This window comes from Astatotilapia calliptera, chromosome 12 (assembly GCF_900246225.1).
Source record: "Astatotilapia calliptera chromosome 12, fAstCal1.2, whole genome shotgun sequence".
Taxonomy (NCBI): Eukaryota; Metazoa; Chordata; class Actinopteri; order Cichliformes; family Cichlidae; genus Astatotilapia; species Astatotilapia calliptera.
Window position 1 is genome coordinate 15,779,048 of NC_039313.1, and position 27,436 is coordinate 15,806,483.

Genomic DNA, 27,436 nt, shown 5'->3' on the forward strand with positions numbered 1-27,436 from the left:
AACCTGTACAACAGAAACACATCTCTATGAGCAGGAAAAAAAACAATTTGATACTCGGCACCATCTGTTTTTACACATGGGTCTGTCCTACACAACTCCACAAAATATACACACAAGAGGAAAGAACAACGACGGGAAAAACATTCCAGTATAGACAAAAGAGAAGTGTTACCGTCGAGCTTTGGGCTGGGCTCAAACAAACGAGGTGACTAAAGATGAGGTTTCCACACTACTCGCATTCACTTTGTCTTTGTTCTGTGTGATTTGTGTTTGTCCAAAGTGCGCAAGGGTTTTCTGCTCTCTGTGCAGCTCATGCTTTCTTGTTCATCACTACTTTGTTATACTAACACGGTTCATAAAAAACAATGAAAACACCGACATGTGGATGCTATACATTCCACCTAAATGTGTCACTGATGTTAGTTTGCAGTGTTTACATCCACGTTTTAAATACTGTACAAGGTTTGTCTTTATAAAGACGTGAACATTCTGCTTGTGTGTGATATGAATAGCTTCGGTTTTGGATAAAGCAAGGCAGAGAGCACATGGGTGATCGGCCCACGTGTCACGTTGCCAAAGAGGGAAGGAAGTAAGGTCACGGCTCAAGTCTGGTTACATCTGAGCTGGTTCTTGTTCAAATGATGTTCAGATATGACAGCTGTTTGATCATCTGTGCATCCCATTTCAACAGTGATACCTTGGCTTCTCAAAGAAAAGAAAGAGACAAGCAAAGAAGGCCTGAACAAACTAAATGAATACAAAGTTAAAGTGCAGGGCAACAATAAAGAAAGCTAGAAAGAGGAAATAAGAAGGCAGGCAGATTGGATCTCGGTGCTGGCCAGTGGAGGAGATCCAGTTTCCCTAAATCACCTGCAGAAGTGTTTCTATCAAACACAGCGTCACAGATGAGAGGGCTTTCAAAGCCTACAGAAGCCACTGGCTCTATTATACAACTACAACCTTGGCAGAAAGCTTCAGCGTGAGTTTGGAAGTGATAAAAAAGGAGCAGCGAGTGGACCGGGGTTCAAGTTAAATGTCAAAAGTGCCTGCTGGTTGCAGCCCTGTGCAGCTATATGTGAATCTCAGAGGCTATATGGTGTCTGAGGTCAAGGCTTACAGTTCATGATGATTAAATTCTGGTAGTGAAAGGTGAAAACATTCATTAGAAGCTTTATTTTTTGTATTACTGTAGCTTATATCAGTCTATCTGAAGTGAAAGGCAGGTGGAGTACCGTTAGGAGCAGCACGTCAGCCGCATAGACAAGAGTAAATCTATCAGGTCGACGCACACCTGTGTGGTGCTTATGTAGCATTTGGATTTGTATTTACAGCAGGGTCAGGTTTAAATCTATGCTATTTATCCAGCAGTCAATGTGAGAAGTGTTGCTATGTCACCTGTGAAATCTTTAAATTTAGATCATCTAAAAGCCCAGGCACCGGCTGTTTGTAAGCTCAAACTGCCAGGTACAGATGAGATTAACCCCGCAGCGCTGATCCCTGCGATTAGTACGAGTCGGACAGTTGATCAAGGTGGTCGGGATTCTCGTGGACGTTGTTGCCGTGCTCGTTTTCGGGCTCCGCGTCCTCATTGTCACTTTCTGCGCTGTAGTCTATAGCCTCCAGAAAGGACGGCTCGTCCTCCTCCATCACATAGGTAGTTGGGCTGCTGGGTAACAAAATAAAGAGTCACTGCCACGCGTGTCATGGATGATGGTTAAACTGGAAGAATGGCAATGTTCAAATTGTGAAAGCACAATCAAAACATAACAGGAGCTTTCATTTAAAAATAAATAAATAAAATGTTTCTTTATTTTGTGATGTTTTTAGTCAGAGGCATGATTTAATTTTTAATTTAAATAATATACCAGTAAGACAGGTCATTATTTTTATTGCTGATGGAGTTTGTGATTATCTTGGATTCACTATTAAATTTAGTCAAAGACAAATTGATTTTTTTCCTCAAAGTTTGATTAAAAAAATATTTTCTAAATGAAAAGGCAGCAAAAAAAGATCTGAGAATCTAGATTTAACATTTTTGCTTGATATATGACTTAAATGACCGATATATTCATAAAACTGCTGCAGTTTGTGACCTTAAATATGAGGAAATGCTCTCTTTCCTCACATTTCTACTGTTAAATGCCACATAAATAATCAGATCCTGCCGGTAAGAGTAATTGCTTAAACACAGAACAAGAAGCAAACGCAAACTCTGCAAAACAATTATACATATTAATATAACATTTACAAATCATAAAAACGTAAAGACCGCTAACACACATTAAATGTCTGCTTTGACCAATGAGGCAGTTGGGTTTTTTCTGTCGGTCTTAATGGTTAAATGCTTGCTGGTTCTTTGAGGTTTTAGTGGCTTTAGTGGGTTTTTAATGGTGTTAATGGTCTGAAATGTGATCCCAGGGAGACAGTCGATCAGGGGGGCTCAGACAATGATCTCCCACCAAGCTCGCCTGAGTATGAGTGGATGAGAGAGACAGAGACAGAGAAATTACGCATCAGTATATGTACAGCAAACGTGTATGTGTATGAGGTAATGTGTGCGTGTGTAATGCATGTTGTCCAAGCAGATAATGAAAGCAATGTGTCAACCATTTCAGGCCATTACAGAAATATCAAACCAATTCACACACACACACACACACACACACACACACACACACACACACACACACACACACACACACACACACACACACACACACACATTTTGTGTATCCACCAAATTGTAGTCATCTCCATATACCGTCTGTCTGAATATACAAATCCATATATGTTCATTAAAACCCAAATCACCCTCAGTCACACAAGGATAAACCTCCACATCTGCAGAACCTTCTAAATCGTTCTGGTCCTTTCTTATGCGCACAAAAAAAAACCCAGACCCCATTGCTCGTATCCACCCATTTAAGCACTCCAGTTATTTGAAGACACATCCCAGTGGCCACAATATCATCGTTGTGATGAACTCTTAAATGGTAAGTGGTACTATACCAAGCCCCACGAATAAAGCCATAAATCCAGGATGAGAGCGACCAATCCCAGAGGGTACTAATGCCCACACACACACACAGCCACACAAACACTTTTGGAGTCCCTTAATGATCAGACACATAAATGATGAATGAATATATCAATATGAGAGTAGAGTAGGTTAGTAACAGAGAGACAAGGAGATGCAGGGAGAAAGAGATGTAAGCATTAAGTGGTTTGGAATATAGAGCCATCACTTGGATTCGACTTCTTTAACAAAGCAGAAGCTAATGTATTAAAATAAGAAATGAAGATAACCTTGGTGGTCACGGCTTGGGTTTGGCCAAGCTTAATAATTTATTGGCTGTGTTGAACTAAGTACAATCTAATCTGTGGCGACCTCATATTTCTGAACTGGTCATTTCAATCGAGGTGATTAGATAATGCATGAAGCTACTGGGTGATTTCTTTTTCTTCTTTTAGGGTGAAGAGCAGTGCTGACTCACTGTCACTTGCTAAAATATGGATGAAGATGCCGAAAACTTGAGTGCAACTATGGTTTTTGAATGAGTCTGTATTTAGATGTGGACACTAAATTTAGAGTTAAAACTGCATTTTTTTCCTAACCCATAAAACTCTGATGTAGATTAGATTTTTTCTAAACTTTAGTTAATGTTGGTTTGTCAGACAGATACGTCATAATTTCCTAATTATAGCAGGTCCGCTGGGTTCGGTGAGAAAAGTCCGACAGTCCAACATGAGGCCCGATTAAAAGGTTAAAAATAATTTTTCTTTAGAAAAGGATTTAAATGTGGTAACTTGTCACGCATCTCTGGGATGCTTTCAGAGAGGCTTTCATTTTTAATACTGCTGCTTGGGAGTCTAGTTCTATTTCCATACTTCTAACCACTTCCATATCTGGAATTTCGCCACAGAGCTCAAACTTGTGCAGAGACGACAAAGATTGCGGCGTGTGATGACAGCTGGGTCTCCGGTTATACCCGAGCAGTTTCCAAACCTAAAGATGTACGTCAGTTTAAGGTCACCCCACACGGTGAGACTGAAGGCTGAGTTTTCCTGCAAGGTCCTGAGACGCCTGAGCAGGTGCACTCGGTGATCCGAACAGTAATACGTGGAACTGTGTGACGGCGTACGCCGCACTGAAGAGGCACAAGTTTTTTGCCACCACAACATAATCATCGCTCACCACCCTTCCCACTCACCAGACTTGGCTCCCTGTGACTCTGTCAGTTTGCCCGAGATAAAAATCAAATTGAACAGCTCCCATTTTGACACACTGGAGAGGATCCAGCGCGCATCGCCGACGCACAAGCGCGAGGGACAGAACGAGACTTTCAAGGAGCAATCTTAAAATAGCAGCCGCGCTGAAAACTGGTCCGGAGGTGCACGAGAAGCCAAGGACTGCACCTCATATAGTCTACGACAGAGTAAAATAGAGAGCAGCAGCAAATCTATACATGAACCATCTATCTATCTCTATATGAAAACATCAAAACAAATACCAAACGTGGTAAGTTTTCTTTTAATCCTATGCCTGATACTGCAGTTGTATCCTTTCCTTTACTGCACTGGGGAATGAGAGCATAAGAAATGAAGTTACTGTACACTACTGCAACAAACTGAACACGTTGACACAAGAACTATAAAGAATATAACTATAGAATAAAAAGGCAGATAAGATTAGAGTTCATCTTAACAGCTGAACTATAAAGACATTCAGTTTTACCATCCTTTGACACTTAGGCTGTATGAGGACACGCTGTGATACTGACTTTAATAAACTGCTTTCCCACTTTGTTGCAAATGTATTCCAGCTATGGAGGGAAGCTAATCTCCACGTTCCACGCACATGTACTACCCTGCACCATCAACTACTTCACGCGCCCCTTAACAACTCTACTGTGTAGGTGTAAATGGTTTTATCAAAAGAGATCTTCTGGCTGTTTTAAGAAATAATGATGCTACTGACAATTATTCATGACCACTTCCCTCTCAGACCAAAGTTTTCATTATATTCCTCGCACATGATCATTGGTAGAATTTCAATGATGCTCACAGCAGCCCTGCATAAATTCAGGCCTTCATTTGTTTCTTGAGTAGTGCTTCAGAGCCAGAATGACAGTCACACCGTTGAGAATCAGCGCCGAGGGGGAACGTGTCTAGCAGTAATGAGGATATTTGTGCAGATAAAAAAAGAAGGCAGTCTGTAATCATTTCCAGGTAGATTTATGGTCACAGAAAACATTATCAATATCTCAGATACCTTGAGAAGGTTGCAAGAGGACAAGAACTCAACAGCTAAGAAACAAAAAGCTGAAAAACTTAAAACAAAAAGGAGAAAAAGGTTAATGAGGAGAGTAGTTTTTGTTTGCTGTATTGTTTCAATAAGACCAAATTCCACAGCTGTGTGTGGCTTGTTCAGATGACTGCACAGAGTCATGGCTTTTTTCCACAATACTAACCTGACCACTTTGGACTGTGTCCCAATAATATCGCTCTCCAAATCCAGTAGGTGTTGGTGGTTCCGGAGCCCGGTCAGCCTCTTCAGCCTCAGCAGTGCCACGCAGAACTGAGCTCCCATCTCCTCCAGCTCTCTGGTGCCGATCTGAAGACCCTGGAGAAAACGCTAAATGGTAAATGGTCTGCACTTACACAGCGCAGTTCTTAGTGGTTCTACAAAGTGCTTTAAAATGTGTTTCTCAACTATCCTTTCTCAAACACACTCCAATGACGGCAGTGCTACAGTGCAAGGTGCTCGGCTGTGATAGCGGGCGACTTGGGGTTTGGTGTCTAACACCAGGGAACTTTTGCAAGTGGAGAGGGTTGGGATTGAAACACCAACCGTGAGATGACTGGACAGCCCGCTGTACCTCCTGAGCCCAAGATTTTAAACTCGATACGTTCACCAGAAAACAAACTAAAAACTCACACACATACTCGCAAGTACTTTCAATATACTGACATATTCAAAAATAACTGCAAAGGTCAGAGTGAAATCTAGTTTAAAATGACTGCTGTGGGTTTTCTAAAGCTGCTCTGGAGCCTGGGGATAGAGTCATTGTCCAGCTTCAAACGCCCCAATTCTCGCTGCGGCCAAGCACTTGGTAAGAAAACTTTTCATGTGGAGACATGATCATTTATTTCATTTTCAGGGACACACATTCAAACACATATGCACCCCTTCCTACACCCACACAAAGTCTGCACAGTTCATTCGTACAAGCAAATGCAAACAGGGACACACTAACCTTCAGCTCACCCCGAATCCCGACCCCTCCAAAAAACCCTTCATGTTCTTTCCCTCCCCCCAGAGCAGAACAGAAGGAGGAACATCTAAACTTGGCCACAGACATATGCAGCCACAAATCAGGAGACATTAGTTCCTGCACATCTGGACAAAAACTTTCATGAAAACCAGTAGGGGTCTTAATCAGAGCCAAAATGGCATTGTGGGACTCAGTGTTAGATGTTGACATTGGCAGGAATCAATAGGAAGGAAGTCAGCTGGGATGGAACACCATGGAGTTAGAAAGAAGAAAGGGAGGCATCACAGTCAAAAAGGGAAGAAAGAGAAAGGACTGAGAAGAAGCAAAGACAAACAGCACCGCAGCTCCACCTGGTGGGCATGCAGAGGAGCAGAGGGGCACCTCCCTCTGAGAAAATGACAAGCTTGTTCAAAAGAACATTTTAATTTCAGGGTCATTACTCTAAGCTACAATAAAATGCCCAAGTCTTTTATTTGTCCATACAAAGGATGGGTACTGTTAAGATCTTACCTGCACTCTTATTGCTGGATTGCACATGTGTTAATGTAAAATATAATCATAAGTTTTACACATTGCCAACCTCACCAGAGTAAGCAGGTGGGGCTGTTTGGTAATGTGCCTCAGGTGCCAACAGCTGCAGTAATCTCCCTACAGGCAACTGTATGAATAACTATGAGCGATTATTTAATTATCACAAAATTAACTGTTGGCTGGAGCTTTTCATTAAATAGGAACATTAAAAGTAGTGATTTAATTTGAAGGGGAAACAACTGTATTTTTCTGCATGGGTGCAACTCACTGCTCTGCTTACTATAAGAACACTGTGTTCGAAATTCGTTCCAGAGGTGGGCGGCACCTGCTCAAATGAAACCATTTCTTCACAGTCAGTGAATTTTCATAAAATGTAGCAAAAGTTAGTTTTGAACAGCCTGTCCCATCTACATGACAGGACAGCACAGAAGTGTTGTCATGAGAGCAGAGCTCTTACAGCTCTGTTAAAATGAAGTCTAAATTGTTATTATGCTAGATAAAGACTGACTGTACAGTAGCACTCTTTGTCTAGTATCGGTACCAATTTAATACTAGTGTTTGGTAGCAATCCATACTGAATAAACAAATATACCCATACCTTATATTTGCCCTGATCACAGCCGCAGAGCGTGCTCTCCATTGTATAGCTGCGTTGCACTCCGATCTCTCGCCAGACAACCACGCGGGCGGTTGCCTCTTTGGAGCGCTCCACAACAAAACTGCAGCTAGCCATGCTGAAGGCTGGAGCGATTTGGGACAGGATCTTGGGAAGGGTCTGAAGAACATATAAAAAGTGTTTGAGAAGTCTGAATGTCTTTGTGTAGGCGTGTGCGTGTGTGTGCTAGGGGTGCAGATGATTAAATAAAGAAAAACAGGAATCGATAAAAGCTATAGTTATGCAAACCCCCAAATTTGGGGTTTTCATTCCCAAATGCAGACAAAAACATTTTGATGTTACCAGTTTTTTTTGTCTTTGCAAAATGAGTTTAAACCCATTTGAATATGTTTATTAAGACATGGTGACAGTGTTAAAGAAAGTCAACAAACAGAACAGGTAACATTACAAACATGTACTTACTAAAATCAACATCTTAAATATAGTTAATATGTAGCATTAACTATGTGTTGGTGTAATTATAAGTCGACTGATGGCATGTCTTTTCTGGCGTAATACGAGCACAACTTAATAATGGTGATTCAAATTCAGCCCAATTAATATCCACTGATATGTTAACTGTACTTTCAGAAACTGGGCAAGTCTAAGAGAAGTTTGTGTGTACTGCTGGCATTCACCCTGTATCCAAGGTCCTCGTGCAAGTCGCTCGATGTAGCACTGATATTGGACTGCCAAACTGTCTCCTTTACGCTGCAGCCGTACATGAACACATTCTTCTTCCTGGAATGACCGTGGTAGTCGCAAAATACCTGTGCATTCACACACATGCACACACATAGACGGAAAAGAAGTACATTGAATAGTTTTTTTAACCATGACACTGAGACTCGAGTTATAAAATAATGACTTTCTCTGGTCAGTTTGCAAAGAATAACAGCCTCACCCCTCTTTGTGCCTTTACGTTGCCACCCATTGCAATATACCAGTAAATAAAATTATATGTAGCAGAGAGGTGAGCACAGGGTTTAGTTTATGGTAACTATATGTGTAATAAAATAATGCAGTTATTTACAGATGTTAAGCAGCCAAACAGAATGTGCAGCTGGATGGAGAAAAAAAAAAAAATTGTGTCGCAAAGTGGAAAACGCCCCTAGAGTAATTCCAGTTAATTAGAGGTCATACCAGTGGTGCCCTCTGTATGTGTGCAAGGTACTGCAGCAGGCTCTTAGTGTGGTAGATGGTGGGGTGGAGCTCAGGATTGGGATTCTGCCACTGGCGATTCAAATCCTCCCCACTCAGAGAACAACGATGACTACAGCAGAAAGGAGATGGCAGAAGAGGGGAAGGATACAGAGTGGAGCACAACAGAGCAACAGCTAGAGAATCCTTCAAGACAAGATTTGATGTGTGTTAACGTAAAGCTGTGGCCACCGTGCAGGCCCAGGCTCGGCAGAGTGTGTGTCGTTGGTGTGTATACTTGAGAGTTATGAGCGTGCGTTAATTTAGTTCCATTTCTTTTTACTCACTTCCCATTTATAACTCCATCAGGGTTGAGCATGGGCACTATCTTGAAGATGTAGGCCTCCCTCAGGCTGGCTGCCAGTGGGCTCGTGCCCATTAAGAATTCCAGCGTGCCCTTCATTACCCAGCTGGCATTGGTCTCTCCGGGGTGCACTCTGGCAGACAGGAAGATCAATGGACGGTTCCCTGAAGAGCGAGAAAGGAAAAAAAAGTGCAACACAAACATGAGCACAGGGAGATGGAATGAGAAGGAAAAAATCTTCAATTTTAAGTTTTTTCAGAGCAGAAAAACAACATCAGTGCAGTGCAAAGCTATTTGGAAAATAAGAGTATGCCCTGATACCTCAAGGCTGTTTTACTGTAGTACTAGTCATTTCTATCAGTTACTGGGGAGGTTTTTCAATTAAAGGACCCAAAGAAATTATCACCAACTAATGACAGATTACTTGTGATAAAATAACCTCACGTGGATCAAAAATCTACCCATTAACAGACTCTGAAATAGTTTTATCTGCTTAAATAGGCTACAAGATACTCAAGGAGATTCATAAAAGCAAGTAAGTTGGACTTTCAGGCTCAGTTTACTTTGTTAGACAGACTGCTCCCAGCAGTCAGGAATAATCTTCATTCTAAGGATGACAAATTAGGTGTATCTGAAAGGCTGTTTTAGGTGATTTAATCAGAGTGTCTGGCAATGAAACACTTTGGACTTCTTTTACATACACACGATTCCCATTATTGTGATTTTGTTGCGCATTTGACAATTTTAATTGGATAATTCAATGATTTCAACTTTCTACAGCCCAAATAAGTTTGAACTAACTTTGTTTCACCAGAATAAACCTTCAATATCAATACTTTCCACAAGTTCCTGAGTGCAAACAAAATGATGAATCCAGCAGTTTGCAAAATCTATCGACTCCAGATTTTTCTGACATTTAAAACCACACAGCACTGCTTCCTTGACATTTATTGCCAACTCTAGAGAGAGCTATATAGCTTTAACCAAATAACTTTAACTAAATCTCCATATGGATCTACATTTATTTACTCACTAAATTGACAGATGTGATCATTTGAGTTGGACTCGGGCATGGCAGTGATGGTAAGAAGGGGGCAGATGTTCCCCCCGAGGGTTTCGCACAGCACGTCCTGTCTCAGGTAGATATGAGGGGTCCTCAGTGCCTCCAGTTTGGCCAGGTGCATCTGCGCAAAATGACAAATTGCAGCTTTTAAACCCACTCCCATCCACAGCTTCCATTTGAACCCCCAGAGCTTTTGGATGTTTCTATTTTTACATGTTATGGTTGTATTATTCTACTGGCTATTTAATGAGCTGATCACAATTAAGTGATTTAGATTGGGTTTAAGCTGAAGTAATTCCGTGAAGCAGCTCTAGACATATGCAAAAAAAATGTAATGTACCTATTCTCTTGATAAGTGACTGAGAGTAGACTGAGAGCTAATAGTGGTCTGCATCAGGGTTCAGATTACAGGTTTGTGATGTAGCAACAAAGGAAGAGTGATAATTACTGTACGAGCGCATGCTAAGACCCATTTCAGTATTCTTGAGGTTACACATGTCTTCTAGTGCTACAATAATACCTTGAGCGTAGAATATGTATAAGGGTAATGATAGGCAAAGTAGCAGACGTCATCTTTATGGCTGAAGGTTGTGCTGAAGGTCAGAGTGAAATACGATTTTCCTTTCTGACCACCAGCTGCGATGGAACTCCTTGCAAAGTGATTCCTACGAGAAGCAAGAACACTTCGTGAGTATCTGTTGAACGCCAACAACACACACACTCTAGTTCTTCATTAGAGATCTCTGCATAATCTTTGCAGGACAATACATAGGAAACTAGTAAACGTGGAATCACAGTCAAAAAACACTTGAGCAAGTACTGGATGCTATACTAGAAGTTGTAGTATGGAATGACTACCTGAATCCACTGGATGGCACTGCAGTTATTTTTATAATAAATATGCCTGGCCTAATGTGAGCTGTGGAAAACTAACCAAAAGAGAAAGTTATAGCTTTATTATTTCAGATGTTGCATGAAGTGAAGACACCTGCTGTGAAATATTATTTATGCTTCACTTGATTTAAAGAATGGATTAATATATATATTGGAATATTCAGCATATATTTCAATTCAATGGTATGGACATAAGACATTGCAGGGGCCTGTGAACACTGTTAGAGATAGAAAAGCCTTTGGATGTCACCTGGTGCTTGGATATATGTCCACATTTAGTTGCTGCTAAATTCATTTTGATTAGCCCAACACCTCTTGAATGACACTAGTCTCTCATTTACCTGAGTTTCTTTTAAGTTTCTTTCACCCTTTTCCTAAAATTTACAGTTAAGATGAGAGAAAAAGGTCATAAACAGGTTTGCTCCTGCTGTTAATTTATTAGAACTGTCAAAGCAAGGTCTCTCCTCTGGGGCGAGGCGATGACTACACTGTAAATCCTAGTTTTCTCTGAAAATATACCTTATAACTTTTGTCGCTGAAGCTATAAAATATATGATCAAATGCACTCAGTGGCTACCATATTAGGTACATCTTGTGAGAATCAGGTTGGACCACCCTTACTTCTTCATGATGGAGATTTTGGTTTATATTGACATGATGGTGTCACACGGGTGCTGTACATCCATGACGTCAATCAGTTATTCCACCACATCTCAAAGGTGCTCTATTGGACTGAAATCCTGTGACTGTTGAGGTCATTTGAGGGCAATGAACTCATTGTCATGTTCACTTGTTATAGACTATTAAAGCTTTATGTGCGTTATCCTTTCAAAGGTAGCCATCAGAAGATGATCATAAAGCTATGGACAAACAACAATACTTTAATTATTCTCCAAAGGGCCCAAAGTGTGCCTAAGAAATCCTCAACTCCTACACCTTTACACCACAAACCACAAGCCTGAGCAGTTGATATAAGCCCAGACAGATTCATGCTTTTATGTTGGTTATGCCAAATTCTGAGCCTACCCTCCGAATGTCGCAGCAGAAACTGAAACAGATCAGGCAAAGTTTTTCCAATCTAACATTGTCTAATTTTGGCGAGACCATACAAATTTGAGCCTCTGTTTCCTGTTCTTAGCAAGTGGCTCCACATGTGGTCTTATCTTGCTGTGGCCCATCTTGGCCCAAGGTTCAACATGTTGTGCTTTCACAGATGCTCTTCTGCACACCGTAGTTGTAACAAATGGCTATTTGAGGTAATTTTACCCTCCCATCACACTGAAGCAGTGTGGCCACTGCCCTTTGACCTGTGGTATCACGGCATTTACACCGAGAAAAATGCTGCTCACTGGATATATATATATATATATCTTTTTTGGGTTAGAGACAGCTGTGTGTGAAAATCCTAGTAGATCAGCAGTTTCTTAACTACTCAGACCAGCCTGTCTTGTACCAACAACTATGCCATGTTCAGAGTCACTTTTCATCCTGATTCTGATGCTCAGTTTGGTCGTCTACATGCCTAACTCCACCAATCTGCAGTGTGCTATGTGACTGCAATAACAAGAAAAAGTGCATCTAATAAAAGCAGCAAGTCTACTCTTGCTTTAGAGCATTTGATTTTCTGCTCAATTTTGCCCATTTCACTACAATATGATTGCACCTACTTGTAGTAACAGATGTCTGTTCCCGTTCTAACCCAGCGAGGTCTGCCACTGATTGCCTCCTGCACAGAGTACATCAGCACCTGCATGCCTACACAAACAGGGAGAAAGCCCAAACACAAAATAAGTCAAACTGTGCTGTGCAAATTCTCAAGCAAATTACAGTCAATTTTTTTTTGCTGTGCCTTTAATACAGTCTAATTCCATTTCTGCTGTATAAAAATCTTTACAACAAATGAATAAATAAAAGTTCTGTAGGTTGGACTGTTATTCTTCTCACCGTAGTTGAACTGGCTGTTTGACTTCTCACAGTTAATGATGTTGAAACGGTAGGTGGTCCCAACACGCATCCCACTCACTTCTAAGTAAAACCACTGGTGGTAGTGATTACTGTTGATGTCTGAATTCAACACAAGGTCATACTCATACCTGAAGAGATACCACAGAATAAACTCTAAATATGAGCCCAAACATCATCAACCATAAAGAAAACTCATCTAGACCATTTTAGGCATTTAACATTAGTGAAGTCACACACAGCTTACCACAGAGTGGTGTCTGTAACACTGTATACTCCATTGAGTATTAAGTACTTACTTTCTAACTTGAATTGCCTTTCTGAGGTTACCAGACTCAAACTGAGAGTTAAACTTCAGTGATTCACCACTGTCTTCAATAACAGGGCAACTGAAACATAAAAATTAATATACAGTAAATGGCACAACTCTAATTATAAGGAGAAAAGTAGCTTTTGTTAGTACCACTTAACTGCAAATGCTCAATAATGGAAACAAAATTCATCATTTTACATGAGTTTAACCCTAATTGATAAAAAGCTCTAAGGCTCACCTGGGAATGTCCAAGTCATAAACCACTTTATCCAGGATATCATTCGGGTGAATCAACCTCTCAATGTCCTGGAATATCTTAGATCTGCAGCGTAACACCCAAAAAGAAACTGCTAACAGACTAAAAGGATAAATATTCTTCAATTGCTTATTAATAAGGATGACCTCTCACCTCTGTACACCATAAACTCTTTCCAGATGGGGCTCCTTAAAAGTTGGGGCTACATGGCCAAAGTAGTCTGGGTAAGCCACTTCAGCGTACTGTGGGACAGAACGTGTCCCCTTCACCATCTCCACATATAGGTCAGGGTCATGCAGCGGGAGGAGGAGGGCTGTGTCAGGCACCTCCAGAACCGCTCCTTCCCCTCCCTCATCTTCAGCACCCTCTGATCCACAATCTGAACCTCCTCCTCCCACGCGACGTGTAGCGATATCCCCCAACAGCAGAGGTGACTGTATGTGTCTTGTAGCACTGACTGGGGATCCCTCTTGTTTCACTCCCTTTAAACCGTCCTCTACATTCAGAGCTCCCTTGTCTTCTAGAGAGACACAATCCAGTGCATGCGGTAGTCCCTGTTCTATCATCTGGCCTTGAGGAGAATGCATGGAGGAGGATAAGGTTGTATGCCCATCTGGGGTAGGAATGTGAGTCTCCTCTTTTTTGTCATGGTCCTTGGTGAGGTGGATCGTGTCCAGTTCTAGAGATGCTAGAGAAGCAGCGGGGGTTCGAGAGGTGGCAGAGGCAGGTGGCTGTGTGTGTTGTCCTTTGATAGAGTTCCAGATCTCCTGAGAGGCTGGTGTCGCCATGTGCTTTGGGGACAGGGCTTGAGCTGTGGGCACTATGATTGGACGAGTGGATCGAGCTGAGGATGATGATGAAGAAAGGGATCCTGATGAAGGAGTAGAAGAGGCACCTTTTGAGCCTTCAAAGTTATACCCCTGCAGGAACAATATATTGTAGTTAACAGCTCATGCATTGAAGAATGTCTAGACCAGACTGCTGCCTGTCAGCCAGTAGGATTTTTAGTAAATATTACATGTTCAGTCGACACCACAAATATAATAAATAACACAATTTTGTTGAACTCTTGCAATGTGATAAACAGACTGACACACGGACACATATGCAAAGTTTTAGGCACCTACCCATCATGCAATATCAACACCATGCAAGCACAGAGTCAAGGTCTTAAAGAACTATGAGGACCATGGAGCCGTGTAGAAAATACTGACCTGAAAGTCTTCAGATAGTTCCAGAAAGAATCTCTCATATACCCTCAATTCCTCGAATGGACGACCAGGGCTCTTTGTGGGATGCAGCTTGTTCAGGTCAGTCTCTATGTCATCGTTCTGATTGACAGGAAACAAAGGAAGAAAAACTTCAAATTGCCTGTTATACATTTGTATTTGCTCTGTCAAGACAGCTCCAATCTAGTTCTTATGAGGTTCACCAGATATGGGTGACAAAGTGATTTCAGCACTCAAAAATGGCTGGTAAATTATGACTGCCCTCTACTGGAAATTTAGGAAAGTTCCGATATCAATGACTAGGTATGACTCATGAAAATGTACGATTTTGTGTTTCACAAAACTAACGATGATATTATAATTTCCAGTGATATCAAAGTTGAATTGTGAATCTAATATCACATAGAGGCAATATGCTTGCCATAGTGAACAAGTGTACCACATGTTAGTGTACTGTTGTCATGTGAAATGTCCCATATGCATGCAAGTATTTGGTATTACCAAAGTGCGATGAGCTTTCTCGTCCTCTTCATTGTCAGTATCAGTTTCTGCCTCCGTCTCCTCATTATCGTCGCTGTCATCCACCACATCATCCACTGGGTACAACACACATACGCAGAAATTATTCCCCTGACATTTCTGTTTGTCTTTTGCCCACGCTGGGGGAGAGAGAGGAGGGGGGCTTATTATTTCTGAAAATGTGAAAGAGGCCAGCACATGACCAGAACAGCAGTCCCCCCCCCAGAGGATTCTGGTCAATGAGTTGTAATGCTATGCCCAGAACAGAGGAAATGTTAACAAAAAGATGTGAGCAGCCATGGTCAAGAGATGGGTGATCAAGAGAAAGAAGAGATTCTGAGCACGTTTCTTCAAATAAAAATTCAAGAGCTCACCGACATGTTTTCAGGAATATAAACGAGTCAGCACCAATCGATGCTGTAATAACTAATGTATATCACTGTTTTACAGCGTTCCTGTTTGATTCTACACTCTGCAATAAACCAAAAACAGAGGTAGTATTTGGTAACCTTCTTTTTAAAAAATACAAATACGAACAGTGCTACTTGGAAAAAAAAAAAAGAATGTAATAGAGCTTTTTTTATTTAAAATTTTAGTTGAGACTAAAGGCCCTTAAACACCGAACGTGTTGTGTAAAAACAAAAGAAAATTCAAAATTTTATGAATCTGAATTTGATGCGTAAAATATATAAACACAGAAGGTGTTGCGTTTTTACAAAAAAATCATCCTCAAAAAAAGGACTGTCAAGAAAAGAAAAAAAAAGAAAAGTTGAGCTGATGATGCGCTGGCCCTGATCTTCCTAATGAAGAGAAGAAAGAAACGAGGATTCTGGTTCATCCAATTCTCACGAGAACACAGCAGCAGGGAGAGTATTATGGTTTGGTCCAGGAGTGGAAGCGGTATCCCAGCCGCGTTTGTACATTTCAGGATGTCAGTGGGGCAGTTTGAAGTCTTGTTAGCAGAGTTGGAATCATATATGAGGAAGTACAGAAATCATTTCAGAGAGCCACGTTAGTCGGAGTAGTGTTCGGCTGTGTGTCTGAGGTAAAATCATATTTTTTTTAATTATTTCAATGTCGTTGCATATTCAGAATCAAAATCAGCATCAGAATACAGTACAGCTTTGGATTTGAGCTATGAATGCACTTGTTGCCAATGACCAGAGATCTGATTATTTGGATCCGAAACATCAGGAAAAATTGAGATTGGTTCAAAGAAATAAGTGTTTCAACTCCGTCGAGTAAAATTATTTGGTCCGTTTGAATGGCTGCTTTAAGAAAAGGTCCAAAAAATATATTTCTAACGCATAAAACATTTACACAATTTTACGTGTCGGTGAGACAGGGCCTTATGAGAAAAGAAAAGAAGCTCAAATGTTTCATCATGTGCCTTTGCACATGATGTAGGAAGCAAATTAGCTGAGTTAAATGCAAGAACATATGGTATGTCTACTAGTGGGAAAGCAAGACTATGCAATGTGCTCTTTATTACCAACACATGTCATGTGTTAGTTTAGTCAAGTATGATGTGAGGTGAATGAGAAAGAAATAGTGAATCTGTATAATCTGAGGGTTACGTACGTCTTACCCTTCTTTAAGGGCTTGTTGCTGAGCTGGTGACTTGTTGTTCCTGTAAGGCACATTGTGTGCAGCAGTGTCATGAATGTTGTCATTAGCCATTTAGTATTATTTATCCGTCTGTATGGTATAACGTGTTGAAACTAGCAGTTAGGACAGCAATTTTAAAAAAGTGCCCCTACTGTATAATCATAGATGGAAGGCGTGCACATACACAGTGATAAGCTGGGCCACACGCTTGTGAACTGTGTGTGTGTGTGTGTGTGTGTGTGTGTGTGTGTGTGTCCTGAGCTCTCACCCCCAGGAGGCTGGCTGTACAGCTGTGCCACAGGTCCAACTGGAAGTACATGAGGCAGCTGGTAGTGGAAAGCTGATTTAATGGTAGGCACAGGCAGACGGTTTTTAGGAAAACACTTCCTCATGATGAGACTCGAAGTGTTGATCAGTGGATCCAGAGTTCGCACCGGCAGACACTCCTAGAAACAAAGCCACAGAAAAATCAGAGAGCAGCTCAGACCGAAACCTGTGTATGTGGGAAGTAGTTCTGTTTTGCATGCTTTAACTTCTTGTCATTCACATGCAATTTTCTTACTCACAGTAGATGTGTTGTAGAGGATCCTCATGCCATCGGCCTCTATGAATGCCTTTCTCCCAAGTTTGATGTTGGTAATATTCCTGAGGCAGACCAGCAGCCCTTTGCGAATCAACATGTGACGATGACGTGCGTCATTGCGATGCCAATCCAGGTACAGAGCCAGCAAGGCGGGCACATGACTGCCGTCCACTGCACGACGAGCGTTAGTTTCTGAAAAGGGAATTGAAACAAGAAGCGAAACCACTGCTACATATCACTTTGCAATTGTGTGGCGGGACAGAAGAAGAAAATGAAAATAAAAGCAGTAATAAGCATATAGTATATAGGAGAAAGTCACGTGACACTAAACTTTAAGTCTATGTGGAATGATCTATTACACTTTGTGCTCCAGAGCAGAAAAGACAATAAGTGAAGTACAGGCAAAGGATTAAACAACACTAATTAAGGACCACTGAGCTGTTTAATGCTACAAACATAAATTACTCACTGGATTTGAGAAGTGCTCCAAGTGCATCCAGAGCTACCCTGTTGATTTAAAAACAAAAAAGATGGGGTCCAACACAACTATGGCCAGAGGCATATGAATGTGGCTGTTTCAGGTCTGCAAAGGAGTCAGCATTGACAGTTAGACACTCACTTGAGCAGGCTGGTGTTCTTCTTGCTGTATGGTGCTATAATCTTGAACATCAGTTCCACTACTCCATTCTTGCCCAAAGAAATTGCATTCACCGCTATTACAGTAGAAATCAAAATCAAGCACAACTTAGAAGTAAACACAGCCAGTTCAGTTTAATTATTTTTATCAGCTGCTGTCTGGGACTCTGTAGTATTTTTTGGGACTACTTTGCTTGAACTTCATTAGAGATTATAATATATACTGTGAGAGTTTACGGGGACTTACAGTTGGCCGAATAAACCCTGAGAACCTGCAGGCAGGGCAGAAGGAGTTTGGCATTCTGTAGATTCTGTTTGATCAGGCTGATGGTGACGTTCAGAGCTCCACTCAATCGGGCCTTCACACCAAACTTTCTGTCTGGACACACACAGGGTCCAATGTCCCAGCTCAGTAAATAAACAATAGAAACTTTTGATTTTTCCGTACCTTTCCTCTATTTTTGTTTCTGAACAGAGGACTTGTTATCAGTTTTGCTTGTTGTTGTTTTTCTGCAAATGGCTTAAAGTTTTTTCACTTATCCACTTAACACTGATAGCAAAGGCAGTGAAAACAGAACACTCACAAGGACATCATCGGTGTACAACTTCAACATATGTTTTAAATAAACATTACACATGTGGTGTCAGCAAAAACTTTTCAAAATGTAAACATAACACTCTTCATTTACAAGCATGATGCCCAGAGCAAAACAAAAATAAGACAAAAATACAATCACTGGCTCATCCAGTCTGTGTGTGTGTTGGACTGCGACATTACCTTTTGGGCCAACCTTGGCTAAGAGTGAGTGAAGCTGTAGCATGAGCTCCTCACTGGGAGGCAACTCTTTGCTGGCAGAGGTCAGGATCTGGAATAATATTCCTGTTCCTCCTTTGGACACAAACACTCCCATCCTGCGACCCCTGCCTGAGACAGAAAAGGGTTGAGAGCATGAGAACCACATGAACTAGATACTGTAATTATTAATCCAATCAAAAAGTGTAATTTAACACCATGTAACAATTTATTGGTAACAAAAATCAAAAAGTTCACATGTTTAGCAATTGATTGTGTTGTTAGAGCATGAACAAACTCGGTGAACAAAAAATAGAAGAAAAAAAAAAACTCCACTCACCCACAGTCAGCAGCTCACTAAGAATATACAAGATGTTCAGGGTGGTCTGAACATCTCTGCTGTTCTGTAACAGTCACAAATAATACATTAGTTAAAAATTATTTGCACGGTAAATCTGAGAAATTTGTGTAATTACCTTGATGTTACTCTACATAAGTGTGAAATCTAATTCCAAATTGAATTCAGGGAGCAAGGTGCTAGAAAATTGAGTCATAATGCAAGTCAGGTTGTGAAAAACTACACACACCCTTACTGCATCTATAGGAATTAAGAGGATAGGTAGCAGCCAGGTGCTTGGTCACAGAATCTCTATAAAAACAGACATTTTTGGCAGTTTGCTGGTCTGGAGTATCCAGCTGTGTGTTTAAAAAAAGATGTCAGCAATCATCTTAGAAACGACATTGTTGCTGTCCATCACTCTGGGAAGGGTTACGTGGCCATTTCCAGATAATTAAAAGTCATTTAAAGTCCTTCATTCGTCAGTGAGAAAGATTTTTCACAAATGAAAAGCATTCAAAGCAGCTGCCATTTTTCCCAGGAGTGGACGTCCAAGGAGATTCACCTCAAGGTCAGACCATCTAATGCTCAAATGATCTGAGTTGATCTGAATGTGATCTGAACTGTCTCTGCAGGCCTCTGTTAGCACGTTAAATGTTAAAGTTCATAACAGTTCAGCTAGAAAACAGACTGAACAAGTCCAACGTGTTTGGAAGGGTTTCCAGGAGAAAAACCGCTTCTCTTAAAAAAAGGACACAGTAACACTCTTAGGTTAGCAAAGTCACATCTGAACAATCCACAAGACTTTTGGAACAACGTCCTTTGGACAGATGAGACGTAAGCAGAGATGTTTGGCAGTAATGTGCAGCACCATGTTTGGTGAAAACTAAACACAGCATATGAGCACAAACAGGTCATACCAGCTGTTAAACATGGTGATGAAGGGGGTGATGATTTGGACTTGTTTTGCAACCACAGGACCGAAGCACCTTGCAATCATTCCGTGGAACATGAACTCCTCTGTACCAGTACGAAGGATTCTAGAGTCAAATGTAAGGCCATCTCTCTGACAGCTAAAGCTGGCCCAAACTGGATCATGCAACAGGACATTAATCCCAAGCATAACAGCAAATCTACAACAGAATAGCTGAAAAAGAAAAGAGTCAAAGTGCTGTAATGGTCCAAAGTTGAGACCTCAATTTGACTGAACTGCTGTGGCAGGCCCTAAAGAGAGCTATGCATAAACGAATGCAAACAAACTTCAATGACCCAAACCAATGTTGTGAAGAAGAGTGAACCAAAATTCCTCCACAACAACGTGGGAGACAGATAAATTCATACAGAAAACAATTACTTAGTTATTGCTGCTAAAGGTGGTTCTATAAGCTCCTGAATCATGGGATTTACTTAGTTTTTCACACAGTGCTTCTGCATTATGATTTTTTGTTTTTGCAAAATAACAAAGCAACTTTTTTAATGATGTGTTCTGATATGTAAATCCTTAGAACTATATTATATACATGACTGTATGACAGTAATGTATTTTTAAATTATTTTATAATAAATTTCTTAAACATTATTGTTCACTTAGATTGACAAAAAGCTCTCTTCAACAAGTCAGTAACAATTGAAATGCATAAGAACTCAAGTGTTGTTTGTGAACTGACCTCCAGTGAAGCCAGGATGACTTCCATGCCGCTGGAGCCTTTGGACATGACCTCTTTTCCACTCTTCTCTGTAATGCACAGCAAAGTCAACATGAACACAAAAGTGAAGGCTAACAGATTTGCACTGCAATTTTTGATTTTTTTGGAAATCACAATGTAATTTATACTGGAGTATGTAAAAACATCTAGTTTACTCACAGTTAGAAAACTCCTGCAACTCTCAGTGAGTACAAACTGCATCTTTAAGGCACATTTTACAACCATGTCCTCAACCAGTCTTTGTTTATATACTGACCTGCTCAAGAACAGCTGAAAAGGGTGACAAGGTCTTGCAACAACCCCTACTCTTTCTTCATCTTCCCACCTCTTTAAATCCATACCCTATGTTTGTCCTGTTATTTAGGAGCTGACAGATTCCTGACCTCTAAAAAGGACCGTATTGGTCCTGTCCTGAATACAAAGGGATAATCAAGTACAAGTATTCGCCTTTGCAAAATGCTCTCTGTAAACTAACAGCAGAAATTGTAGATGATTACAAATATAGAAATAAATGTCTTGAAATTGTATCTCAAAATGTGATACATACATGCCAAATACTTTGCATATCTGAGGACCAATTCACATATACAAGTGCTCTGGGAAGTAAAGCAGTAACCTCTTGTTTCTGCTATGCCAGACCTTTTAAAGCACTTCAACACCAACCCCACTAAAGAGTAATGAAGGGCCACACAAGGGCAACTGTATTGTTTGAATAATGATGATTAGTTTGTTTATATAAGAATCCTATAAAATAAACTGAACTTCGAGACTGAACAATCACCATTCATTTCAACTGTAATTTTTAGGCTGTAACAGCTGACAGTGAAAAATTATCACACATGAACTGAAATGCAATATACCGCAACTCTCACTCTACCCACTCAAAGTAATATACGTGTGTGTGTGTGTGTGTGTGTATATATATATATATATATATATATATATATATATATATATATATACACATACACATTAAATTTTACTCAAGGTGTTCTGAACTGTACCTGGTGTGTCCAAGGAAACCACAGATTGATGGTGTCTCCTGGTGTAGCGGTACTCCATTTGAGGATAAAAAGTTAAGAAGCTTTACGTGAAACAGTGTCTATTTTCCAAAAGATCCCATTGAGGCTTGCACAGAAGTACTAAAACTGATTCAAAAAGTTTAACTCTTTGACACCTCAAATCATGTGTTGTCAAAGATTGAAAATCAAGGCTTTTCACTAACTCCTCAATTAGTCAGTCCAAGCCTCCTACTTTTCAACCGTACCTCTAACTCTGCCCTCTCAGTCAGGGCTCTCTGAAGCTGGTAATCAGCCCCTCTTCTGCCTTGATACCTGAAACTAATCCACAGACAGCTCCTATAGACATCAGCATAAGACAACTTTCTCATGGTATTTCTTGACTGCCTCTTAAGCTCCTGAGACCCTGAACTTGAGACAAGAGTACAGCAAAGTCCATCCTGGGGTGTATAGTTACTGCATGCAGGGTTACAGACCTCGGCGCTTCCCTCAAACCGACGTCACACTCATACACATTTCAAGTTGAGACTGCAGGCATGGTGTCACGGACAGCCAAGCAACAGGTGAGAGAGGAACAGCTGATATTGCATGATTGATAGAGTCACAGACAAGCCTTTCCACTGTGCCCATCATTCATGATAGATTAGCTAGGACTTTGCTTTGAAGGAGGAAGCAACAAGTTACGGAAAGACGAAAGGTGAAATTTAAGAAAAGTAAGAGAGGAGAAGTAGCTGGAAATCACATCATGTCATGATTCAGCAGAATTTCTCAAAGGAGGAGGGGACTGACAAGCACTGAAAACCAGTAACTTAAAACTGTGCTACAGGACAACATTAGTTTATTATAATTATTATTAGTAGTAGTAGTATTATATAATTATGCTACTACTAATATTGTTATTATTATGTTATTATAAGTAAAAACAAACAAAAATCTTGCAAAAATTGATTTTTTTGCAAGATAGCATTATTTGAAGATTGTGGGTTTTTTTTAAAGGTTTATAACTTTACCTTTGTAAAGGTTAGAGGTACGAGTTTCAAATACTAAATGTTGTAAACACAGGATCAAAAGCCTCTGTGAGTTTGTTAATTAAGCAAGTCCTTTAATTTTTAATTGTTACAGCAGCAGAACAATGCTGTTTGTTTTTCGTTTTTGTAATTAGCTCCTTGCTAACAGAGACGCACTCATGTATCAGTGTGTCCGACACCTGGTGTGCCACCTTCTTCTGTTATGAGATCTTCGTCTCCATTTTCCTTTCAAGGAGTAATCAGAGAATGGGGGTCACATCTTGACTGTCAACGAACTACTGCATCTCAATTTACACAACAACCACACTTTAAGTTTTCTACGAATTTGGGAATTTTCCCCACAACCTGAAGCTAGGCATCAAGGCATTTGTGAAATGTACAGATGGGTTTGAGAGGAAGAAATGTACTTAATAAATGGACAATAACTCTGATTCTGCTGCATTTGACTGAAATACAAATAAGAGTTCTTTAAAGCTTTCACACAGATCTTTGCCTTTAAGTCTTAAAACAATAACAACCAACTCTTCCACTTGGTCATTATAGTTCCACTGAAAGACTTCGAATGGTACAAACTTAAAAATGATGTACATTTAATAGAAATTAAATGTTCAGAAACTGATTGATTTACAGCAAGAACCAACAGAAACCAATTAAGTCTTAAGATTAAATCCAAACAGTTCCAACAGCTTCTGCTGATAACTTAATCATTTTGCTGCAAACCCTCCATCTGTACAAAGACCAGATGTGTTTGAACACACTCTAAAACTGTGCCCTCTGACACATTAGGCATATCTACTCATTATCATTCCCATCCATGGTTATTGTAATAAAGATTTCTCAGCTAACTGTAGTCATATTGTGCTTTGGCATTGGGCTCCTTTTGTGGGATCAGCCAGAGACACTTATTGTGTTAGCACCTTCAATTAAGCTGTTAGTCTTATAAATGTGGGTGCATGCACATTATAAATACATTCAAATACATCTTAAATGCTGTTTAAACTTCATATTTGAGGCCAAACTTTTTCTAGAATTGAAAGAAATGATTGTATCAGTTATGACTGGTGCGTCTATACATACATGACCATTAAAATAAAGGTTAGGGTTGTATCCTCATTCATTTTAAACACGAGCTTTAAAACAGTTGCACAAACAACTGCCCATTAGCAAGACTTGCATCCTGGAACTAAATATACTACTTTGTGGTTGCGTCACTATTCCAACAACTAAAGATGCAGTTTACAGACATGTACTTGTCTGTACACGTTCATACATGTCCAACAGATATACTGAGGATCTTCCAGATAATTACTGGGAGTTTTAAAAAAAAGTGATTCCACAGGAACCTTTGACCTCCTAATTCTAAGCATCTTATCGCGAGTCCAAGGGAACATTTGTAGCAAAAATATGGAGGTGATCAAAAACCTCTGATCAATAACGTCGAATACTTGCTTACACAATCCAAACGAATCACTTTGCAAATTGCAAGGAAATGCTGTTTTATAACTTGTTACAGTGCCTGAATATTTTGCAGCTGTTTCCACTGCCAGCAATGCAATTCAAGGCCAGGACTGCTCACTGAGATCGCACTTGGCTCAAGATAACAAAACTATACCGGAGTTCAGGAGATTACATGTATCACTGTGCATGTTTACACACATTCTTACCCTGTGTCTGTATGAGATGAAGGATCTTTGTAGTGACCTGTCTTGCTGTTTCAACATCCCTGACCATGGCCTCACCATTCATCCTTTCCAGTTGGCCCAGGAGCATCACTATCCTGGAGTTACTGGGAACCCTTGTAACAAATAAAATCTGTTTTTACTTTTAGAACAATGCATCCAACAGGATAATTCAGTCGTATGTTTAAAAAAAAAATCAACAAACAACAACAACAAAACAACAAAAAACACACACACAGGATGATCAACTCAATTATGGGAAAAGGCTAATGTTATTAATCACAATGTGCAGTTGGCACCGGAAAACAAATGTAAAGCATGATCTAATATGTGCAGTGACCTCATATACTCACACTGAGTCAAGTGTGTCTTTGCCCACTTTTAGAAAGCATCCAATAAAAACAGCCTTTTCCATGTTACTTTTAGCAGTGCCGGTGATTACAAACTGGCAGTCTATGACTATATGACTCTAAAATTCATTTATTAAAGCTTTTCAACAAAGCTGTCTCTTTGTGTTTCACTTCATTTCTGGAGCACTGATCCGTCCTCCTCTTATAATCTTAGCGCAGTAGCACTCAGCTGGAAACTCGAGGTTAGAGGTCCGTTGTTGGTACAGCAACGGCAAATACTGGACAGAGAATCAAGACCCTGATTCTACCCAGGGGAGCAAAAATGTCTTATATGTCCTTATAAAGACAGAGAGACAAGAAAGGAGAGAGACAGAGAAAGTGTATGCTAAATACAGAATAGCAAAAAATGTCAGGAGTGAGAGAAGAATAGAGTATAAACAGAAAAAGGAAAACACAGAACAAAAAATAGAAAGCCTAAATTAACATACTACATTAATCACTATAACGAACACAGACACACACACAAAAAAAGACTTTGGAAAGCCAAAATACACCGAAGGTTTTTCAAAGTATATTGCCTCAGCATTAAGGACAGCTGTTATTTTCAGTCTTGACATATCAAATGGCTGTTTCAAGCAAGGTCTGCTAATTATCTACCAGTCTCAGCTCTGTTGCACAAGAAGAAAAGCAGGGTCAAACCCTTCTGCGAACAGTCTTAACAAGGTAAAACAGAACAAAAGTGGAAGTGCATCATAACACTAAAGGCTCACTGAGACAGAGAGAGAGGGCACGAGAGTGTGAGTGTGAACAGATGGCAGTGACAGAGCAGCTTTCAATCAGAAACACATGCACAAACATCACAAACCCCATGCCTGTTTTTGTTCACATCTGTAATGACATTTTTATTTGCTTTCTGAATGCAAATCAACTCACCCCTTCTCTGTGGCCATTTTGGGCTTGTTCATTTTTACTACATCAACATTTCAAGTCATCTGCAAGTGAAAGAACATGTAGATTAGATATGAAGAGGAAGAGGTTTTCAACACCATTTTAGAAACAAGCATGTCAACCTTTACCCCACTGGACTCCCTCTGTTGCAGCCAGGCTTGCTACTATGCCAAACCATTTCACAGAAAAGTTAAGTGTCCCTGGCTACAGTGTACGCATGCCTCGTGAAGTCACCCCACAGACAAGAAGCTGTCAACTTAGGGGACACACTGAGCAGAGAAGCCATTAGTCTGCAAATATGTAGCTGCTCCGCAGCAGACTAAAAACCTGTCCTCTGTGTATCTGCCCCGCAGTGCATGCTGGGACCACCTGGGGGACACATTACCTCTCAACTGATTTCACACAAAACAAAAGGAGCTGTTCAACTCATCTCAGATATCCACACAAAACAGTCGCAGTCAAGGTAATGTGAGCACAAGGTTTGAAAGCACGTTAAACAAGTCAACTTAGTGCGGTATCATTAACCGAAACGGATGAGCAGGTGAATCCAAGAAGACTGGACGAGTTAGTGTGCTGCACTTTCAAAACAGAAGCATTTATGGGCTGAGATAAGATGGGTCACAAACATGTGTTAGAGCGTGGTCATCACTGGTGCCTAATGCCATTTACTCCATTGTTTTTAAACACAAGGGAGTTTTGTAATAACGTTATAATGTGCTAGAAATGTCCACACTAAAACACTTCATTACTTTAGAATTGAAGGTAAATAAGTAAAAAACACCTTTACTCCTTAACGAGACTTTTGCAAAGCTTACATGCCCATCACCCGTTTTACCAAAAGGATAGAGCCTTATCTAAGAGTGACAGCACAATCTATGGTCACGCCTTTGTTACAAACGGGCTAAAGAAGAGCAAAGATGAAACTGGAGGTCAGACCATGTACACGTTTAAAATTTGCTCAAGCAGTTATGAAACCTGACATGTTATAGAGGTCAGCTTACACAAGACTGCTGTAAACAAGTCGAAATAACCCTATAGAGCTACTTCACAATCCCCGATCCAAAATCCTTTAAGAAACCAGGGTCATTGCTCTCATTGCACCAGCTCATGGGGGTTGTCATGTTAGCGGGTTATTGGTGAAAAGGCAAACAGCTAGGCAAGCCTCTGTACGGTACATGTTTACAAGATGCTAAGTCAGACAACCTAGCTGAAGCTGGTGGCAGCTGCACCTGCTGGGCTAGTCACTCATTAAGACTGGCTGTCTGCGCCAGCAGGCTAGCTAACTGAAGAATATGCTAACAAAAACAGCACACAGTAGATGTTAGCTGAAGCAGTGGTTCTTTAGAATAGCAACACAAAAGAGAAGCTGTACAAACCTGTATGAAAAAGGAGCTGTCCCGTTTAGGGTGGAGGAGTAGTTGCGAGATAAGAGGCGACAGCTACTGTGCTCCTGAGCGTTGAAACGCCCTGATGATGATGAGATGAGAACAGACACAACTAGAGGGGGCAGTTAGTGAGCACCGCGAGAGTGGTTACGTCTTTGCGCGT

The 27,436-nt window shown here is 40.5% G+C and overlaps 1 protein-coding gene across 6 annotated transcripts; it reads right to left on the bottom strand.

Annotated features, from left to right (window-relative positions):
• LOC113032993 (cytosolic carboxypeptidase 1-like) lies at positions 1 to 27,328 on the bottom strand. 6 transcript variants are annotated; one of them, XM_026186208.1, is made up of 27 exons: positions 27,265 to 27,328; positions 25,874 to 25,932; positions 24,576 to 24,706; positions 20,826 to 20,893; positions 19,162 to 19,225; positions 18,807 to 18,953; positions 18,276 to 18,407; positions 18,012 to 18,105; positions 17,862 to 17,899; positions 17,376 to 17,584; positions 17,078 to 17,255; positions 16,790 to 16,831; positions 15,184 to 15,278; positions 14,668 to 14,784; positions 13,607 to 14,373; positions 13,436 to 13,519; positions 13,184 to 13,273; positions 12,867 to 13,015; positions 12,590 to 12,677; positions 10,549 to 10,693; positions 9,999 to 10,149; positions 8,949 to 9,129; positions 8,605 to 8,734; positions 8,100 to 8,231; positions 7,405 to 7,581; positions 5,472 to 5,623; positions 1 to 1,663 (listed from the first exon to the last, which is right to left on the bottom strand). In XM_026186208.1, the coding sequence occupies exons 2-27, from the start codon at positions 25,903 to 25,905 to the stop codon at positions 1,504 to 1,506; spliced, it is 3,753 nt and encodes a 1,250-aa protein (XP_026041993.1). In that variant the 5' UTR covers positions 25,906 to 25,932; positions 27,265 to 27,328; the 3' UTR covers positions 1 to 1,503. The 6 variants fall into 6 exon arrangements, with proteins under 6 accessions (XP_026041993.1, XP_026041991.1, XP_026041992.1 ...); XM_026186206.1 differs by having other exon boundaries at positions 1 to 1,666; XM_026186207.1 differs by lacking the exon at positions 27,265 to 27,328 and adding an exon at positions 26,017 to 26,701 and having other exon boundaries at positions 1 to 1,666.
• Positions 27,329 to 27,436: the final 108 nt, after the last annotated feature.